Below are 19,244 nucleotides of genomic sequence, written 5' to 3' on the forward strand. Positions count from 1 at the left end.
CCAAGTTATTATCCATACAAGGCCGATCAAAGGGGACCAGTGGCAGTGGCTTAATGGTTTGGTTATCACAGGGCCGGGACAAGGGGTGTGCAGGAGAGGTGGTTGCCCTGGGCGCAATGGTTTATTGCAGGGATGGGAGGGCACCTTGACCCTAACCCTAAGGGAAGGGGGCGCAGTTTGGCATCCTTACCCTGGGCGCCGGATGACTTTGTCCTGGCATTAGGTTATCGATTCAAAACATGTATAGCTGCTTAAACAGAGTGATTTTCCCATTTAAAGCAACGAGGGATCCTATTCAAGTAATAATAAATTGAAAGCCCCCGCAGCCATTCGAATGTAATAGGTCATATGCGATTACCTGTGGAAACAGTCTGTGGCCAGGGCCAATCATCAACAGATAATCACTGCATGTCCGATTACATGCAGTGATTCATTGCTATAAATGGGGCTTCCCGCCTGCAGCTGTTCACAGGAAACCCCACTAAGTCTCTCTCAAGAAATCGCAGTAGGCCCCAAACAAAGGTGTCATTCAAGCCCATGCCACTCTAAAGTGGTTTAAATCTTAGACATAAAATATGAACAAAGCATATACTTCTATAAGGCCTCTTTTCTAAAGCACTTTCCCTCTGCTGCCGTATTCCTTTGCTATCAGCATGAGTCACTTCTGACAGCTTTTTCTGACACCAAAAGATAAAAAGGTGACAGGGGAGGAGAGCTCCAGCACACAGCCTGGCAATGATATCCTTAGGCAGGCAATAGATGATGTGATTTTGTTTCCTGCAACCACAGTCAGTGATAAGGCAATCCCTCCCTTGGAGCTATTGTGTTCTGCCGTCAGGGGGGGGGGGGGGAGCGTGGGGAGCTGTCCCTGCCCAGAGAACACAGTGATTACTGCTAGCAGCTATAGTGGCCTGTAAGGAGGGAGGTGTGCCCCTTCCCTACAATCAAGACTCTGAGCTGTCATTACTGAGATCTGCGCTGTGAGACTTCAGATCCCTGCCCTCTGCTTTTTAGAGCTGAGAAATCCTGTGTAAATTCTGGACTTTGAATGGATGTAGAGGACACATAGCTGCAGACAAACCTGTACAACTTACATAGGAGGATTTGTTTCATCTCTGTGTATTACCTGATGCTAGTCACTGTACTGGGTATATGTGAGGGTTTTTAACCACTTCATGAAACCAAGTATATTGTTTAAGAACTTATTTATGTTAGGTACTTGTGATACTTACAATGCCAAGATGTTCTATAACAAATATTGCCTATGATGTAAGGTTTTGCCTTACCGTTGTAGAGCCCCAAGTAAAATTTAGGGAAGTCAGCATTGATGAATAAAGGCTCAACACAAGGTCAACTAGAAAAAAAAAATGCCTGTTTACACCGTACCGGTGAGTTGGATAAAATCTAAAAAAGCCCGCCAGTTGTCCAATCAGCAGAGGTGCCCATTCTTGTGTGTTTAAGAAAGGTTTAGGGCAGTCTGGTTTATCATTATCCCCAATGTGCTGTGCTGTCAGGGTAATTAATGTACTTGGAGTATTCCAATGATTCACTGTGACAACACAGTGCATAGGGGATAACGGAACATCAGTGTATCACCTTGAACTGAAGAAGTTGCAATTTAAAGACATGAGATATCTGCTGCACGATAAAACAGATGACGCGGTCCTTCCTTAAACATGCGACAACGGGCTCCTCTACCCACCGGCTGGCTTTTTTTTTTTTTCTTAAAAGCATTCTCCAACTCACCTGATTCAGCACCCACATAATAACCCCATAAAGGATCCAGGATTGGGACCCCTGAGGCATTAAGAGCATCTCATTCTGCCAGTCACAGAGGATTGTGTGTATTTACCCCATGAGGCCATACTGCTGTAATTTACTTCCCTGCCAATTTGAGGCAATTGGTATATTTCAGTCATTCACTCTCCCATTCTCCCACCTCCCTCATTTCTTTTCCGGTGGACAATCCAAGTCATCCCAGGGGTCTACAACCAACCCCTTTGAGGCTGAACTCTTTGGTTCTCCTTGGAACACCAGACCCTGAATATCACACCATAGATGAACAGTGATGTGCATTGTATAGAAATCCAGTATGTCTACATTTTTATGCAACACCACACATGTCACCACATGCCAACGTACTGCATGGACTACATAGATTTGAGTAAAATTATTTTTGTGATGCTTCAATAAAGTTAAAAAAGGAGGAAGGTATATTATATGGCAAGGTAATTGCAGTCTTGCAGTCAATGACGTCAGTCAGTCCCAGGTAGCTTCTGGGATGCCTGACCAACCCACAGTTCTGGTCATGCACAGTGACAGGACCATGAAGAGCTCACATGACTGTTGGAAAAAGGTGGGGGGGGGGCTCAAATAGGGTGAGTAAAAGTACAGAATAAGCAGATTGCAAGAACCACTACTTTCTATACATACAAATAAGTTCAAGGGGGACTAGACTGCATGAAAACTAAAAGCCTCGATATGCATACAGGAATTCTGCATTAGTGTAGAGATCTTCAATACATTTTTTTTTGTTCCAGTGGAGGAGGATTCAGTCTCAGAAGAATTTGCTTATGAAATGAACACATCAGTGTATTACACTCCTAAAATACGTGGGTTACAGGATGTATGACAAAACAGCAAAAGATAAAGAGGAGTTCACAGTGCACTAAACCTCTGTGGAGATATTGCGTAAAATAAAATACAGTTCCAGACATAATATGGGGGACTTATCTGGCACAAAATAAATCTAAGGTTTAGCTGACAAGTCACAAGTTTAATGATTTTTTAAGAATGAAAAGGCAGAAATAACCTAGCAGTACTTTTAGGGTGGTTTGCACCCATAGAAAAAATGCCTGGAATGCAGACTGCATTCATTCTGGGCATTTGCCCCCGTGCACATTCGGACCTAAACGCAAGTGCACCTCTGCCTAAACCTAAACCCTGGAGCCTCATGCACGGGGGCTAAAAGCCCAGTGTGAATGGAGCCTTACTGTGTAAAAGAAACTAAATACATCAATAGCCGACGGTAGAGATTGGAACAGGCAAAACACTGTGTTGCTCCAGGACAAAAAAGAGATTGGAACACTTGACTCAAGGTAGATACAGTATAATAGACAAAATATTTTTAAGGAGGTTATAAAACAATGAAAACAGTGAGAGGACCATTTTAGAAAACTGGAACAAGAGAGGGCTAAAGCCCCGTACACACGGGCCGAATGTCGGTAGACATCGGCCTGTCCCAAAAAGAAAAAGTCAGACATTTGGCCCATGTGTATGCCGCTTTGCCCGGTTTCTGTTGGGATGATCATGCTGGAAAACCAGTAGCTGACCGACTCCCAATCAGCGCTATCAGCCAATGGCAGAGAGAGCTGATCGGAGTGTTCTGGCAGGGGGGGGGGGGGGGGGCCGTCTGTCAGAACACAACAGCTCAGTGGGGGAGATAGCTGTACTAACTTGCTATAGTTAGCACAGCGACTCCCACCGGGGTTCAAAGCTTTGTTTCATGTAAACTAGTGGTGTGTACCAGGCTTTAGCCTAGAGTAAAAAGCTTACTGAAATAATTAACAGCTTTAAAATACAGGCAGCCAAAATCAATGGGAATTTAATCTTTTGTCTTGTCGAAATAGAGCTTGGTCCAACTATCTCCCAGCTCCTAAACTTTACTGGTGCTCTTTTAAACAAAGACCAGAGTCACACTGGTGCGACATACACTCCGACTTTGAGAGCACATGTCACAGGACATGTATAAATCAATGGTTCCCTAGGAGAGCTGTCCTAACTTGTCCGACGCAAGTCGGTCCGACCTTGATACGACTTCAATGCCATAGAGCAGGGGTCTTCAAACTATGGCCCTCCAGTTGTTTAGGAACTACAATTCCCATCATGCCTAGTCATGTCTGTGAATGTCAGAGTTTTACAAAGTCTCATGGGATGTGTAGTTCTGCAACAGCTGGAGGGCCGTAGTTTGAGGATCCCTGCCATAGAGTGTAAAGAGTCACAATAAGTTGGATCAAAGTTGAACTGAAGTGGCAGGGCAAAGTCTGACTGGAAGTCGTACTACTTTCGTGTCGGAGCAGTGTGAACATAGTCTGATGGCTTTATTGACTATTACATTGGCTCATTATGTAGAGCTGGTGGAGTAGAACTCAAATTTTGCAGGCTTAATTTGTCCATAATTTCAGTTGTTTATATCCCTGATTCTTTTGAATTGACTATTTTAGGATGCTGAGGCTGTTAACATGTACACTTTATTTTTTTTGCTCCAATTTTAACACATGGATGTTCTAACAATTTAACACACGTTACTAGATTACTGAAACGCAAAGGCCTATAAGCACATAAAAATAAAAACTGTTTTCAGCCAACCTGCACTTCCGATAAACCGATCATGAATACCGATTCCTAATGCCTGGCCTTTCAGAACGAAGCCGAGGTTCTACTCAGAGCTCTCAGCAGATAAGTTAGCCTAGAGGTGTAAAAGAGTGGCTCTTGTGACATTTACATTACGGTAGCTCTGACATAGGCTAATATGACTGGCACTGCTCCAAAAGTAAAGTGGAACTGAAACTACAACAGTTGTTGCCCCATTACGTCTAGGCAAACATCTTTGCAAATACCGCTTATCACATTTTGCAATGTCTGTAACCACTGTGAGGACATTACAACAGCCAGCCTGTGCTAATGATGTACGGGACACATCTCCCTAAAACCCATTGGGTTGACTAGGCGGCCAGGGTTTTCATCCTGCTTATTCATAATGTCAGACCACCCCTCTCTATCCCCCCTGTTCAATGCTGCCCTCCTTAGTGGCAGAGCTGAAAGCAGGAGAGCAGAATCTAGGCAGAGTCTGCGAGTAATTTGGCAATTTTATGAAACTAGTATGAGAGAAAACCTTACAAAACATCCTAAAACTGCCTTTTCTCTTTACACAGGTTGCACAAACATAATATCATTTGGGGTACGGAAAAATCACTAGCAATGAATTACCATAAAACCCCAATTTCTGCACATAAATGCACATAGATAAATTGGTAAACAGACAGATAAATAGATTGATCAGCTGATTTCCCCAAAGATAGAAAAAAAAAAAACCTGACATGAGCTGTTAATGTTCCTTACTATAGCCAAAAAAAAAGTTTGGTGCTAGATAAACTTTTAATCATTAAAAAATCCTCAATTTCTGCATTGTGTGTATTGGCTAAATCCTTTGGATCATCTGCCTTCCAGGTTATGTAATCCATTTACAGACAATACTAATAAAATGAAAAATAAAGTCTGGTGCACTGAATAGTGAGGTGTGACTCACTTTTGTATAGTGGTGAGCAGTATCAAACCAAATCAAAAGGCAAATTAACAAAGTGCCAAAAACTACATAAATACCACATACATTAAAAATGTAGTATAGGTATGCCTTACAGAAGTTTCCCACACATCAGGAAATATCCAAGGCAACCCAAAAGTGCAAAAATTTACAGGTGTTGATATCTACAGTCCAAAAACTTGTGCAGTAACAAAAGCCAGTGACAGTCCAAATAATAGGTGCAGATAAAATAAGAGTGATGCTTCAGACGACCACCATGTGTCAAGTATAAACGCCTGATGTCCCACCACCTGTTCCGGTTTGCTTCTTACCAGCAGATAAATAGTTAGGACGTAAAGACAGCCACCTCAAGAACAGACTCCTAGTGTCAGAAAGACAGGTATATATCTTCCCCCCACCTCCTAAGAGGGGTAGGTGGCCCTCTTACCAGATAACGAAGGATCTTAGGCCTGTATATACTTACTCCCATCTAGGGACTCTCTCCTTCCATCACTCCGGGTCGCCTCTGGGGTGAGTAAGCTGGAGATCTCCTGTTGACTTACGCTACTGTTCTGGTCTCCATATTTCTTCAGACATTTTACGAAACTTGTCCTTCGACATAAATCCCAGAGTCAGACCAAACTGATTGGCTCCCACTGCTGTCAATCACAGTCAGCTAGCCAATCAGGGGAGAGAGGGGACAGAGTCCCGCTGTGTCTGAATGGACACAGGCAGCTGTGACTCAGCTCGGGTGCCCGCATAGCAAACTGCTTGCTGTGGGGGGACTCAACAAAAGGTAGGGGTGAGGAGAGCCAAAGAGGGAATGGAGAAGAGGAGGATCTAGGCTGCTCTGTGCTAAATCAACTTCACAGAGCAGGTAAGTATAACATGTTTAATATTTTTATAGGGGAAAAAAAAAAAAAAACAAGACTACAATCACTTTAAAGCCAAGGTTTTGTTTTTAGTTAAAGAAAGAACGGATTGTCATATTTGGGAGATTTTACTTCAAATTCTGTTACAACACAAAGAAAAAATGTCTCAAATCGGAGGAGGAAACTCACTATAGACAGTTGTTAGATGCCCCTACTGAAAGGTGTTGGTTCTACTTTGGTTCCAGTGACAACTGAAACATTTTGGATTTTGCACCACCCTCTGCCCTGGTGACAATAGACACCAGGAAACAGAGTAAATCACAGCAGCAGGAACACAAAAAACAATAAGGGTCTGTCCCTTCCCTTCTCTATCCGAAACATTTGTTTTATTTTACCTGTTAAAAAAAAAACCCTGTAATCCTGGTAGCACTGACTAAGGTTTATGACTTCATTTTGCTGTGGTTTGACACCACAGAATGCAGAATTTCAATACCTTCTTATTAGCTGGGTCAGTGACGTCAAAGGAGATAAAGTGCCTACAATCTGAGTATTTGCATGACTTTTGAACTGATAAAAAGGCACGGGACAGAGAACATTTTTTGGCGATTGCATGTATATGAAGACTGCAAGTGATTTATGAACTAAAATAATTTATGAACTAAAATTAAAACACAGCTTTATTGTTCAAGGCTCTGGTGGTTTAATAGGCTATCTACAGTAGAGGCAGGGATTACTATTAATTATTTCTCAGTGTCAAGCAAAATCTATCTACTAGGCCTTCTAGATGACATTCTGAAAACGGAGAGGTCTACTCGGCATTTGGAACATCCAGTCTATACTGCCAATGTTCTGAAAGGACTAGAAACATAAAAGGAAACTGAAACTGACTGGAAAACACAGACAGGTCTTCCTTCATTTACATAGATAGATTGTGCAAATCCTGAACTAAAATTGTAGATTTTCTTATTTAGTTCGGTCCTCTTCAACCATCATAAAATGCCAAAAATGTTTTTTCTTTTTTTAAAAAAAACACCGTCAAGGAAAAAAAGGTAATTAATATACTTACCTTAGTCCCCTACTTCTGCCCTTGCCATCTAAGCGAGAGTGATGTCAGCAACCATCAGGTGCAGGGCTGTCTTACCGAATGGGCACGCTGGGCAGTTGCCCGGGGGCCCCACTTGCCGGGGGGGCCCCACCTGCCCAGGGACTCAGCCCCAGCCAAGCATTGGTCTCGACTCTTGTGTGCATCCTGCTGCCAAACTTAGCAGGTGGCAAGCACCTGTCGACCCTCCGCTGCTGTCAGGCAACTTGGGCCATGGAGGGGGAGCCCACAACTGCAGGAATGCCTGTCTGCCTCCACAAGAACAGGCACACACAGGACAGTCGAGTCTGACTCCCGTCTGTGTGTGTGATAATTTACATTTTTATTCCCGTGGGTGATTGTGTAGGCAGGGCCCCAGTGCACTGCATTGCCCGGGGGCCTTCAATGCTCTTAAGATGGCACTGATCAGGTGATATCCTGAGCAATGCCAAAAAAGCCCAAATCTCTTGAGAACATGCTAGTGCACTGTATGACAGCATTATCTTGTATGATTTGGGCTACTCGGCATTCCCCTGGAGATCACCCACAGGTTCCAATGTCACCTACTGCACTACAGAAAACAGGAAAAAAGTAAGAATTCTAACCAACTCCTTTTTCCACCAATGTGTTTGTATCTATTTTTTTTTATTATTATTATTCTCATTCTTTAAAGTAATGGATCTATGCGGGGGAGGGGCCCTTAATTATTAAACAGAACTTTAAAGTGTGACTAAAACTACATCTTTTAAAACTATCAATAAATTATGTATTACATGCTGTTCATAGTCCCTTAGTCACTATGAGATTCATTTTCTGTATTCTGCAAAACACCTGGTTGATCCTGCTGCTCTCTATCTCCACCTTCTGTCCATGTCCCCAATTTAGCTGGGGATTTTGCAGCTGTGGTGGCAACTCTGCACATGCTCAGTTTTCAGTGAGTTTCTATTCTGGGCATTTCCTCCCTATCACATTTGAACAGCCCATGTGACTATAGAGTCACACATTTGGTAAATGACAGCCCACGCCCTCCCTCCTCCATGTACACTAACCAACTAAACACATGGGGGCAGGATATTCTATGTAGATTTATGGAGGCTTCACCTCCCTCCTATTCTAAGAAATATGTTGGAGGGACGTGACACAGCCTGTGACTGGCAGAAATCCACCCACACCATGTTATTTCCACCAAAATAATAAATATTTTATTTCAAATATATATTTGTATGCCAATTTAAAACAGTTTATTGTTATGTTTTTACTCTGTATTCCAAATGCTGTTTTTTAATTTTTATTTTGAACATGTGACTAGCACCAGAGGACTAGAATCTCTTCCTGCTTACGTTTCCCTGCAGACAGGCTGGCAAAAAGCTAGGTCATGTGACAGCCAGATATCAATTAGCAAAAAGGTACTTCGATTTTTTTTTTCTCAAATTAAAATAATTACAGTGACATCATCCACATACAGAAATTGAAGGGACAATGTAAAATTAGACAGTGCGTGTTTAGTATGACTTTAAAAAGTACTTTCCCATTGTATATTTTTTAAAATACAGTCAGTTGACATAGCATCTTGCCCCACCAGTACTGCATTGAAAATATACCAGCAGTCAATGAGATCCCCCTTAGACATCATCTGAGCTTGTTAATTTAGTAGAGCGCTGTCATTCAGCTTATTCTGGGAATAGAGAGTCATGAAAAGAGCCCTGCAGATATGTTGGTATTTTAAACCAATTGCTATTAATACACTATAAATATCAATTACTTGAAGCATATATTTACAGTAGGGTGAAACAAAGAGCCTTATTAAATAGGTGCAAACTTCAATGACGTGCAAGGAAGGTACCCAGGAAGATAAGATCTGTGAATATGTTAGCTGGTGTTATGCCAATAAACAGTCACACTCTGGAGAGTGACTGTTGGGTATTTATTTTAGTAGTTATATACAGGTATAAGGTTAAATGATCTTTTCAAATTTCTTTACCTATCCTGAATATTCCCACATGTGGACATTTCAGAAAGAGATTGGATACAAGCGATTGTCAAATATTACCATAAATTGTTCAAGTCTGATGATGAACTGTCTAAAATTCCAGACTTGTCCAAACAACAATCCATCAAATTATTGTCATCTGATCTCATATTTGCATATGTTTACACTGTCAGGCAGTTAGTCAATACAACTGGAATTCTAGGCTTTTTACGACATTTCTTCCACTGTATGTGATGCTTTAGCCCTAATGACCAGCAGATTTCTGAGTCGATTCATTTTGAGCCGTCAAAACATGCATAGATGCTGTTACATTGCTCTCTGCTCTATGGATACTAGAAAGAGGATTTTGAACATTAAGGTGAAAGCCTGTACAAAGGACAACAATGGTGTGATCCTACCTTTCATTCCCTGGTTGGAATTTGGATAGTAGTGATGGCCGCCTTCTCTGTGGCATAAGAACAGAACTAGGACCTAGATGAGGGTTGTACTCTCTTGGATGGTGCTGATACTCTAGCAGATTGGCATCCTGTAGAATAAAAACAGCATTGCAGTTTCAATATATATTTGTAAAAAGATTAAATATATGAAGACACGCTATTAAAAAAAAAACTATATTATTTACATCTGTTTATCCTTTTTCCCTCATATAGGCAAGAATGACAAATTGTGCACCTACACAGCAAGCATGAATTGCACCAGACACAACGTTATTGAGACAATGTTGACAGCTAGTCCTTCTGTGTCTAAGCAGCCCTGTTGCGGTCAACCCTCCTTGTGGACAGAGCGGGACCCAGCTGTCAAACTGACAGACAAGATTTTCAGATTGCACTTGGGGAGCAACTCTCTATGTATAATCTGCAGGAGTAGGGGGGAAAACAGAAAGGTGTTCTTACGAGAAGTGGTGGAGGGCAGGAGAATTGCAATATAGAGTATAGGCAAGTGGTGGCAAAACCGGAAGCAAACAAAGAATTCCCTTGTGAAAAACTGGAAATGGTTGTGCAAGATATATATATATATATATATATATATATGTATATGCACACACATACACACGATATATATCAATCATGCCATACCATCAAGGAGGCGTGTCATTGGCCCAAAATGTATACTGCAGTAGGCTAACAACCCCAAATATGCAGCCAGTGTCATTTTAGGAACTATCTTCAGTGTAAAGAAGAACAAGGAGTCCTGGAAGTGATGGTTTGGCCCTCACAGAGCCCTGATCTCAACATCATCATCAAGTCTGTCTGGGATTACATGAAGAGACAGAAGGATTTGAGGCGGCCCACATCCACACTTTTGTTGCCAGCGGCTTAGAGAATAATGGCTGTGTGGAGTTGTTTTGAGGGGACAGCAAATTTACACTGTTATACAAGCTGTACACTCACTACTTTACATTGTAGCAAAGTGTCATTTCTTCAGTGTTATCACATATAAGGTAAAATAAAATATATACAAAAATGTGAGGGGTGTACTCACTTTTGTGAGATACTGTATATGTATCCTGATGAAGTCACGTGGGTGTGACGCTACGTGTTAGGTCCGAGTGATAGGCATACCGGAAAAGTTTGCAGAGGACGAGCTTGCGGCTCGTGGATGATGTACTCTATGCTACCATTTGAAATGTGAGTGTTTCAGCTGCTTTTGATTCCAATAAAATTGTGAAATAGTTTTACACTATTGGGAGCTTTTCTTTTTTTATATCTATTACCCTATGGAGGATATATCTGGAGAGCCCGTCAGATCTTTTCAGACGGGATTCCCATCCCTTTATCACAGTTTACCATCAGCTGGGTTCACAACAGGATTACCCCGGGAAACAGTGAGAAGAACTTAAAGTTATCTATTTTTGCTGTAACCTTAGAGCTGTAAGGTGAGAGGCCAGTACACATAGAGGTGTCACCTTCTTGGATCTTCTAGACACCAGTCACTTTCTACTTTGGGTGAAGGGATGTACATGCACCTTTTGGATGCGCATTGGACTGTATTTCTTTCACGTTTTTATATGGACTCACTTTGATGATTGATACATTGACGCTTTTTTTTTTTTTTAGTTCCCTTTTTCTGATTTTTATTTGTTTTAGCTTTTATCTCCATATCTGTGTATGCATCGAATTTGGTATATCAATTGTGGTTATATTTTGTGTCTGTAGTATTCACAGTAAGGGAATTTTTAGCATATGCACACAGCGCAGTACCACCGTTTCATATTATGTTACTTTGGGCTGCAGATTGGCTGATCGGTGCCTGCAGCAGTTGGTTACATGTACCATCACACAGTGATCGTGCGGGAGTACCATTTCACTTTTAAAACAAAAAGCAGTGTTCTGAGCCCTGCCCTGTTCTCATTAGCTGGACCCCATCTCGATAAGGAAGGGAGTGTGTAGTCAAGCAGGGGAGAACTAGTCAGAGCTGACCACACTGCTTGAGAATCTGATGCAATGGAAGCAGCGTTGTCAGCACGTAACAGAAGTGTAGAGCTTACTGGATTTCTGGTAGGGTTTTCTTACTTGCAGCATTCTGAAGAGACAAAACATATGTATGTATTGTCGAGATGTAATGCACATCTTTTCTACTTTGCCCAGACATACACTTTAAATTGATTAGGGGTTCAAATGTATTCTAGCCCTGCAATAAACATGAACAACAGCTACTTCTCACCAAAAAACTGAACCCAAACGAAATAATGGTCCCAGACACTGCAAGAAATCTGCAGAGAATACAGAAAAATCTTTTTAGGCAGTTATATGTCACGCGTTGGCCAACATTTGGATGCAAACTGCCATAAATTATTCCAGCTCACATTGTTCGCTCCAGAATATTAGACATGAAGGCATTCCCATTGTCTTTGCCTTCCTGGTTGCAGAATGTGCCAGATTTAACAAAAAGAAAAGAAATTCACAAAGACTTGGCCCATAACGTTAGGAAATAGAAATGTCCAAGTCCAGACTATCAGTATTCGGCTAATATATTTGTACAGTAAGTTTGTGGAAAATGTGTTTTGTCTTCCCCCACAGCTGCCAAGAAAAATTGGCAATTCGCACTATTTGCCAGAGCAAAAGACAAATGGAAAGTAAAAAATGTAGAGGGGAACATGCTGTCTAATCGTGGTGGAAATCCGTCTAATGCAAAATCTTCACTGCAAGTGCAGGTGTCATGGGGCAAAGCCCTTCAGTACTGCGCCACATTTCTGGGCTTCATTACTTTGTACAGGGATTTATATGCCTGTGAGAGGACGAGGTACAAGCAAGGGCACGGATCCGATCTCACAGGAATTATCTATCACCCGAGGAGCCAGTAAATGTGTTCCAAGCCTGCAGCGTTTTAGAAGTCATGTCCAATGAGTCATGCATTGGAAGGAAGCCTCTCCCATCTTCTATCCATCTTTATCTTGCACAGACATGTCAACTGAGGCACTGTCAGTGTCACCGAACAAGCGCATTACAAATAAATGACATGTTAAGGCATCATTAAGGGGAACTGCACGGTCTGCTTTCAGCTAGTCATTCCTGGATGTTTTCCCGCAGACATTTCGGATGTTATTTATTTTATAGTGAAGAGAAACTGTTTTTCATTTTAGTGTGAGCCAGTAAAGCAGATCTGTAGCGCTTTTTTGCCAGAGCATAAGGATAACTCACAAGATCATCACTGCAAAATGACCTGCACTAAGCCTTTGCATCCAAGCATAGAAGGGGCACTCATCTAGGTAGAGCGAGGTGTTATATGGCCAACATCCCAAATAAATTGCAAAGTGTAGGGTGTCGGATACCCATTGGAAATCTATGCTCCACCATTTTCCTTGTCCCACCATGACAAGATTTTACAACTTTATATTGTGATATATGTATTTATCTCTACTATTACATTGATTTTATGTTTATCCATTAAAATTATGTTTTAATTTATATTTGTGGTGTTATTTTCGGCCTTAAAAGTCCCGTTCCCTCCCGGGGGGGGGGGGGGTTCTTTGCATCCAAGCAAACACTGGGTTCAGGATGGATAAAAAAAAAAATCAATGAATTTTGCTTTTTTTTTTAATCAAAATTTTTTTTTTATTTGAATCTGATTTTTTTTATTTTTATCAAATTTATTTTAAGAAAATGCTTTTGGAGTAAAAATGTATCTAAAGATAGTTATCTATTTTAAGATATATTAATAATTTAGTTTCTTCAGCATGAAATGGAGCTTAGTTATGTAGCATGAGGCTATATATTCAGCAATATTTCCATTTTTGGTAAACTCATTCAATGAATCCAAGCTCTGCATTGATGCATTCACACAGTTTCACAGTAACCATGAGATAAACAAAGTTCAGGAATACACTGCTAGGGCATGCATATTGGTAATTAGGAAATAAAGAAGCTCACCACTTGCAGACATGTGGTTCTGCAAAAAGAATGAGACCAAGATTAGGAAACTTTCCTTTACATGACAAATGTGACTAACTCTGGTCCACATGGTACACATAGATACAGTATACCACATCAAAAGAATGCCAGAAGGCACTTGACTCTGAAGAATACAGTCAAAAAGAAACCACTGGGTGCAGTGGTGGGAGCAGAGTATGGCCCATCTCCCCATCTCTTCTTCATACTCCCTCTAATGACCTGACCGCTTTCTCCTCTGAATCTCTAACCATCGTCCTCCCCTCAACACATCTTCCTTTCACCACCTTCCTCATTTCTTTCCCTGATTTTCCTCACCCACCCGACAATTCTCTTCCCCTTGCATCACCCCCTCTTTATCACACTAGTTTTCCCCAAACCTATAGTCCTCACACACAAAAAACCAAAACCAAGAATGGTAAGGGAACACATGCTCACCTTACGAAAGGTTAGTTTCACAGTCTGGGCTGTCATGAGGTTTAACCTTTTAGAAACTTATTTGTTTGAAAAGTAATGTGTTTTAGTTCACCAGTGAGTTGAAACCACTGAACTATTCATGTGCATATGCTGTTTCATTGTTGCTCAACTAAACAAAAGAATCAGGTTGAAAAACACAAGTCCACTCCATTTTAACCAAAAAAAATAAATAAAACGCATTAATACCAGAACCCAAGCCTGTAGTCAAAGCAGAAAATGTTTAATTCTGGCACTTGTCCAATTTGTTTTAACTGGAAAAGACTTTTCTAATCCCCAATGGCAATCAAATGCTACCTGGAATTACAATCTACGTTGTTACTTATTAATATTATTATATTATATACCAAGACAATGTTAGAAACACATCCAACCTTTTTTTGAAGCAATCTACGGCGTTTGCTAAAACTAGGTCTTGTGGAAGTCTGTTTCATATTTTCTGTTTTAACAAATTTTTATAACAGGGCAAAAGTATAACATTGATAATACATATAAAACAGAAGAAGATTGTGACAAACCGGAGAAATAGTAAAACCAATGAACATAACAGAAATGAGTCTACACGGTGCTGGTGCCACTTAAAGGTGAAATAAACCTTGTAAGTCTCTAGGGGTAGTACCAAGCTGCAGGGAAGTAGGCTGGGAACTCGAGGAGGGGCAAAGAGAGTATCGGTAAGAACAGAGTCACAGGAATGGGGGGGTAAAAAAAAAAGGGGGGGTCGGGAGTAGAGTGAAGGGTGGGAGGCAAAGGGGGAGATAAAGGGAAAAAGAGGCAAGAAAGAGAGAAAGGGAGGAGATATTCCATATTTCTACAGCTCTCACTGCAAAAGGAGCCTTTCGTTATTTGAAAGTTGAACTTCTTTTCCTCCAGGAGCAGAGAGTGCCCTTATGTCTTTTACAATGACCTTAAAGTCATTGATGTAAGGTTTAGGAATCTAAGAATTGATTAACATAACATGTAATTGTGACTCAAACTTCTCTAAAAAGAAGGATATTACTTGAAATTGCGAGCAAGAGCAATAATTTTAGTGCCAGCGAGAGCAAAAATTCTAGTCCTGTTTATCTCTAAACTAGTAACCTGTAAAGACTACTGGTATACACCAACTAATCTGCCATCAGCTCCAGTGGCGTACCAATGGGGGGGGCGGGGGTGCGGCCCGCCCCGGGTGCCACTCACTGGGGGGGTGTCAGCCGGTGTCCTGCCCGGTGTGTTCAGAGTCAGACAGATCCCGCAGTGTGAAGGCAGCTGCAGTGCCTGGCAGCTCCTTCAGTCCGTGCTGCTAGTGGGGGGCGGAGCCACGGCGGAAAAAAGGGGGCGGAGCCGCGGCGGGAATAAGGAGGCGGAGCCTCGGCGGGAATAAGGGGGCGGAGCCTCAGCGGGAAGAAGGTGAGTGCCCATTGCAAAAGTGTGTGCTGGATAGGAGGGGGATGGGGCTGCTGCATATAGAGGAATTCATCTTTCTCTATTCTTCCTGCAGCTGCTGAATAACTGATTTTCCTTCTCTCCCTCCTGCAGGAAGAATAGGGAAAGATCAATTCATCTATATGCAGCTGCCCCATCCCCCTCCTATACAACTTCCTTTGCTGGCCCCCCAAAGTTCTTAACCTCCTCCAGTGCTCCTAATCCCTCCCTCAGTGCTTTTAGCCCCTCTCCCCCCAGTGCACTAGACCCCCCCTGTTCTTTAGCCCCCCCCCCATGCGCTTCAGCGCCCCACAGTGCTTTCTCCCGCCCCCCAAGTGCTCCCTGTCCCCCCCATGCTCTCCACCCTCCTGGTTTTCCCTGCTTGCCCCCCAAGTACTCCCTGTCCCCCCCAGTGTTCTCCACCCCCCTGATTTCCCTTGCCCACCCCCCCCAAGTGCTCCCTGTCCCCCCCAGTGCAATCCACCCCCTGCACCTTCCAACCCCCCTACAATGCTTTCCAAACCCTCTCTTAATTCTCTCCAGTCCCCCCCCCCCCCACCGTGCCCTTCAGCACCTCCAGTGCTCTCTGCTTCGTCTGTGTTTTCCGCCCCCCCTAGTGCTCTTCTATCTTCTATCATGTCCTCAGTCTCTGAGCATCTTCTGTGTCACGTCCGTAGTCTCTGACCATCTCCTGTATCATGTCTGCAGTCTCTGACCATCTCCTGTATCATGTCTGCAGTCTCTGACCATCTCCTGTATCATGTCCGCAGTCTCTGATCATCTACTGTATCATGTCCTCAGTCTCTGACCATCTCCTGTATCATGTCTGCAGTCTCTGACCTTCTCCTGTATCATGTCCGCAGTCTCTGACCATCTCCTGTATCATGTCCGCAGTCTCTGACCATCTCCTGTATCATGTCTGCAGTCTCTGACCATCTCCTGTATCATGTCTTCAGTCTCTGATCATCTCCTGTATCATGTCTGTAGTCTCTGACCATCTACTGTATCATGTCCTCAGTCTCTGACCATCTCCTGTATCATGTCTGCAGTCTCTGACCATCTCCTGTATCATGTCTGTAGTCTCTGGCCATCTTCTGTATCACATCTGCAGTCTCTGACCATCTCCTGTATCACGTCTGCAGTCTCTGACCATCTACTGTATCATGTCCTCAGTCTCTGACCATCTACTGTATCATGTCCTCAGTCTCTGACCATCTACTGTATCATGTCTGCAGTCTCTGAGCATCTCCTGTATCCTGTCTGCAGTCTCTGACCATCTACTGTATCCTGTCTGCAGTCTCTGACCATCTACTGTATCATGTCTGCAGTCTCTGACCATCTCCTTTATCATGTCTGCAGTCTCTGACCATCTCCTGTATCCTGTCTGCAGTCTCTGACCATCTACTGTATCATGTCTGCAGTCTCTGACCATCTCCTGTATCACATCTGCAGTCTCTGACCTTCTCCTGTATCATGACTGTAGTCTTTGACCATCTCCTGTATCATGTCTGCATTCTCTGACCATCTACTGTATCATGTCTGCAGTCTCTGACCATCTCCTGTATCATGTCTGCAGTCTCTGACCATCTCCTGTATCATGTCTGTGGTCTCTGACCATCTCCTGTATCATGTCTGCAGTCTCTGACCATCTCCTGTATCATGTCTGCAGTCTCTGACCATCTCCTGTATCATGTCTGTAGTCTCTGACCATCTCCTGTATCATGTCTGTAGTCTCTGAATATCTCCTTTAGCAAGTCTCCAATCTCTTACTCAAACTTAAACACATTGCTAATATTAGCTATCTATCTATGCTGAAGGTAGGACTGTGCAGGGGAGGCAGAGAGTGCAAAAGGGGGAACTGTGATTAGAGAGACGGAGGGCAGACTGCAAGGGGCACTGTGATAGGGGGGCTGTGAAATTTGTGCAAAAAATATTCTTGAAAACATTAAATTTTTTTGTGGGTGTTTTTACATTTTAAAGTCGGGGGGGGGGGGTGCCAGATATAGGATCCGCCCCGGGTGCCAAATGCTCTAGGTACGCCACTGATCAGCTCATTCCCTACTCTTACCTCTTGTAACACCTGCCCCACCCCATTAGATTGTAAGCTCTTCTGAGCAGGGCCCTCTAAATCCTCTTGTATTTTATTGTATTGTATATGTATGGTCTCCCTCGAATATTGTAAAGTGCTGCGTAAATTGCTGGCACTATAGAAATCCTTATTAATAATAATAATAATAATTATAATAATATTGTGCTTGTATGCACTAAAATTCATGAAAGTGAATTGCTTGCCTTTATCTGGCCCTTGACGTACTATTCCTTCCACTCACACCAACAGTAGGGCACTATTCCTTGCACTGACCCCAACAATGAGGCACTATTTCTCCCACTGACACCAACGATGGGGCACTAGTCCTCCCACTGATACCAATAATGGGGCACTAGTCCTCCCACTGATACCAATAATGGGGCACTAGTCCTCCCACTGATACCAATAATGGGGCACTAGTCCTCCCACTGATACCAATAATGGGGAACTAGTCCTCCCACTGATAACAATAATGGGGCACTAGTCCTCCCACTGATAACAATAACGGGGCACTAGTCCTCCCACTGATACCAATAATGGGGCACTAGTCCTCCCACTGATACCAATAACGGGGCACTATTCCTCCCACTGATACCAATAATGGTGCACTATTCCTCTCACTGATACCAATGATGGGGAACTATTCCTCCCACTGATACCAATGATGGGGCACTATTCCTCCCACTGATACCAATGACGGGGCACCATTCCTCTAACTGGTAGCAACGTTGGGTCATTCTTTACTCCCATTGATGTTGGGGCATTTTCTACTCCCACTGGCCACAATCACCCTCAGTCTGCAGGACAGTAAACTGAGTTTCAAAAAATGTGTACTTTTCATGGGTTCTTAGTAATTCTGCAAAACAAATGCATGTAATATGTATATGAGGAATGTCAGAAATGGCTTGGTTTTCAAATGATTAAATACAGAACAGTGGGGGGAATTGTTATTTCACAATGAGACTGCTATGTGTTGTGCTCCTCAGTTGTGATACTGAAAAGGAAGGAGAAGTCACACATACCAGCCAAGATTCTGGTTCCAGTTTCAAAGTCACAAAGGTACCATATTTGTATTTTCAGACAATAGGTTGTACATTGCCTTAAGGATAGGTTCACACTAGTGTAGTGAAACTAGGTATCAACATGATTCCTACCTACCTTGGGTCTGGTATGGATTTTGAACGGGACCACATACATGAAGTGAGGACCCAGTAACAAAGTAAATATAAAAAGGGTCACAGCAAGCACTTTGTCATGTCTTCGGCTAGTGAGAAGTTTTACATATATATATCTACATATACCATATATACTTGAGTATAAGCCGACTTTTTTATGCTGAAAAAGCCCCTCTCGGCTTATACTCGAGTCAAGGTCTAACCTACCTTTTCCCCAGTCAGTGCGCATGTGCCGCCGCTCGGGAAAGCCCGTACAAGTTTGGGTATTCCCTGGCAGACGGCGCATGCGCGGTGACGTGTTGGTGCCGGTCGGCGCCATTTTTAAATTCAAGGCGCCTCACCGAAAGGTAAGTGAGACTCCTCCGCAGCGCCTGCATCTCCTTAGGAGATGCAGTGCTGCGGGCATGGTAGAGGAGATTCTCCTCTACCATGCCCGCAGCACTCCATCTCCTGTGCCATGCCTAAACCATCT

At 42.8% G+C, this 19,244-nt stretch overlaps 1 protein-coding gene across 1 annotated transcript in view; it reads right to left on the reverse strand.

The window, feature by feature from the left end:
* Window positions 1-19,244, reverse strand: part of NCOR2 (nuclear receptor corepressor 2) — a 737,979-nt gene that overhangs the window by 508,456 nt on the left and 210,279 nt on the right. The window contains exon 3 of the mRNA XM_082255577.1: window positions 9,644-9,771. Within this exon, the coding sequence (XP_082111703.1) occupies window positions 9,644-9,771 (128 nt within the window). The remainder of the gene's footprint in view (window positions 1-9,643; window positions 9,772-19,244) is intronic.

This window comes from Pelophylax lessonae, assembly GCF_965119305.1.
Source record: "Pelophylax lessonae genome assembly, chromosome: 1".
NCBI classification, from domain to species: domain Eukaryota; kingdom Metazoa; phylum Chordata; class Amphibia; order Anura; family Ranidae; genus Pelophylax; species Pelophylax lessonae.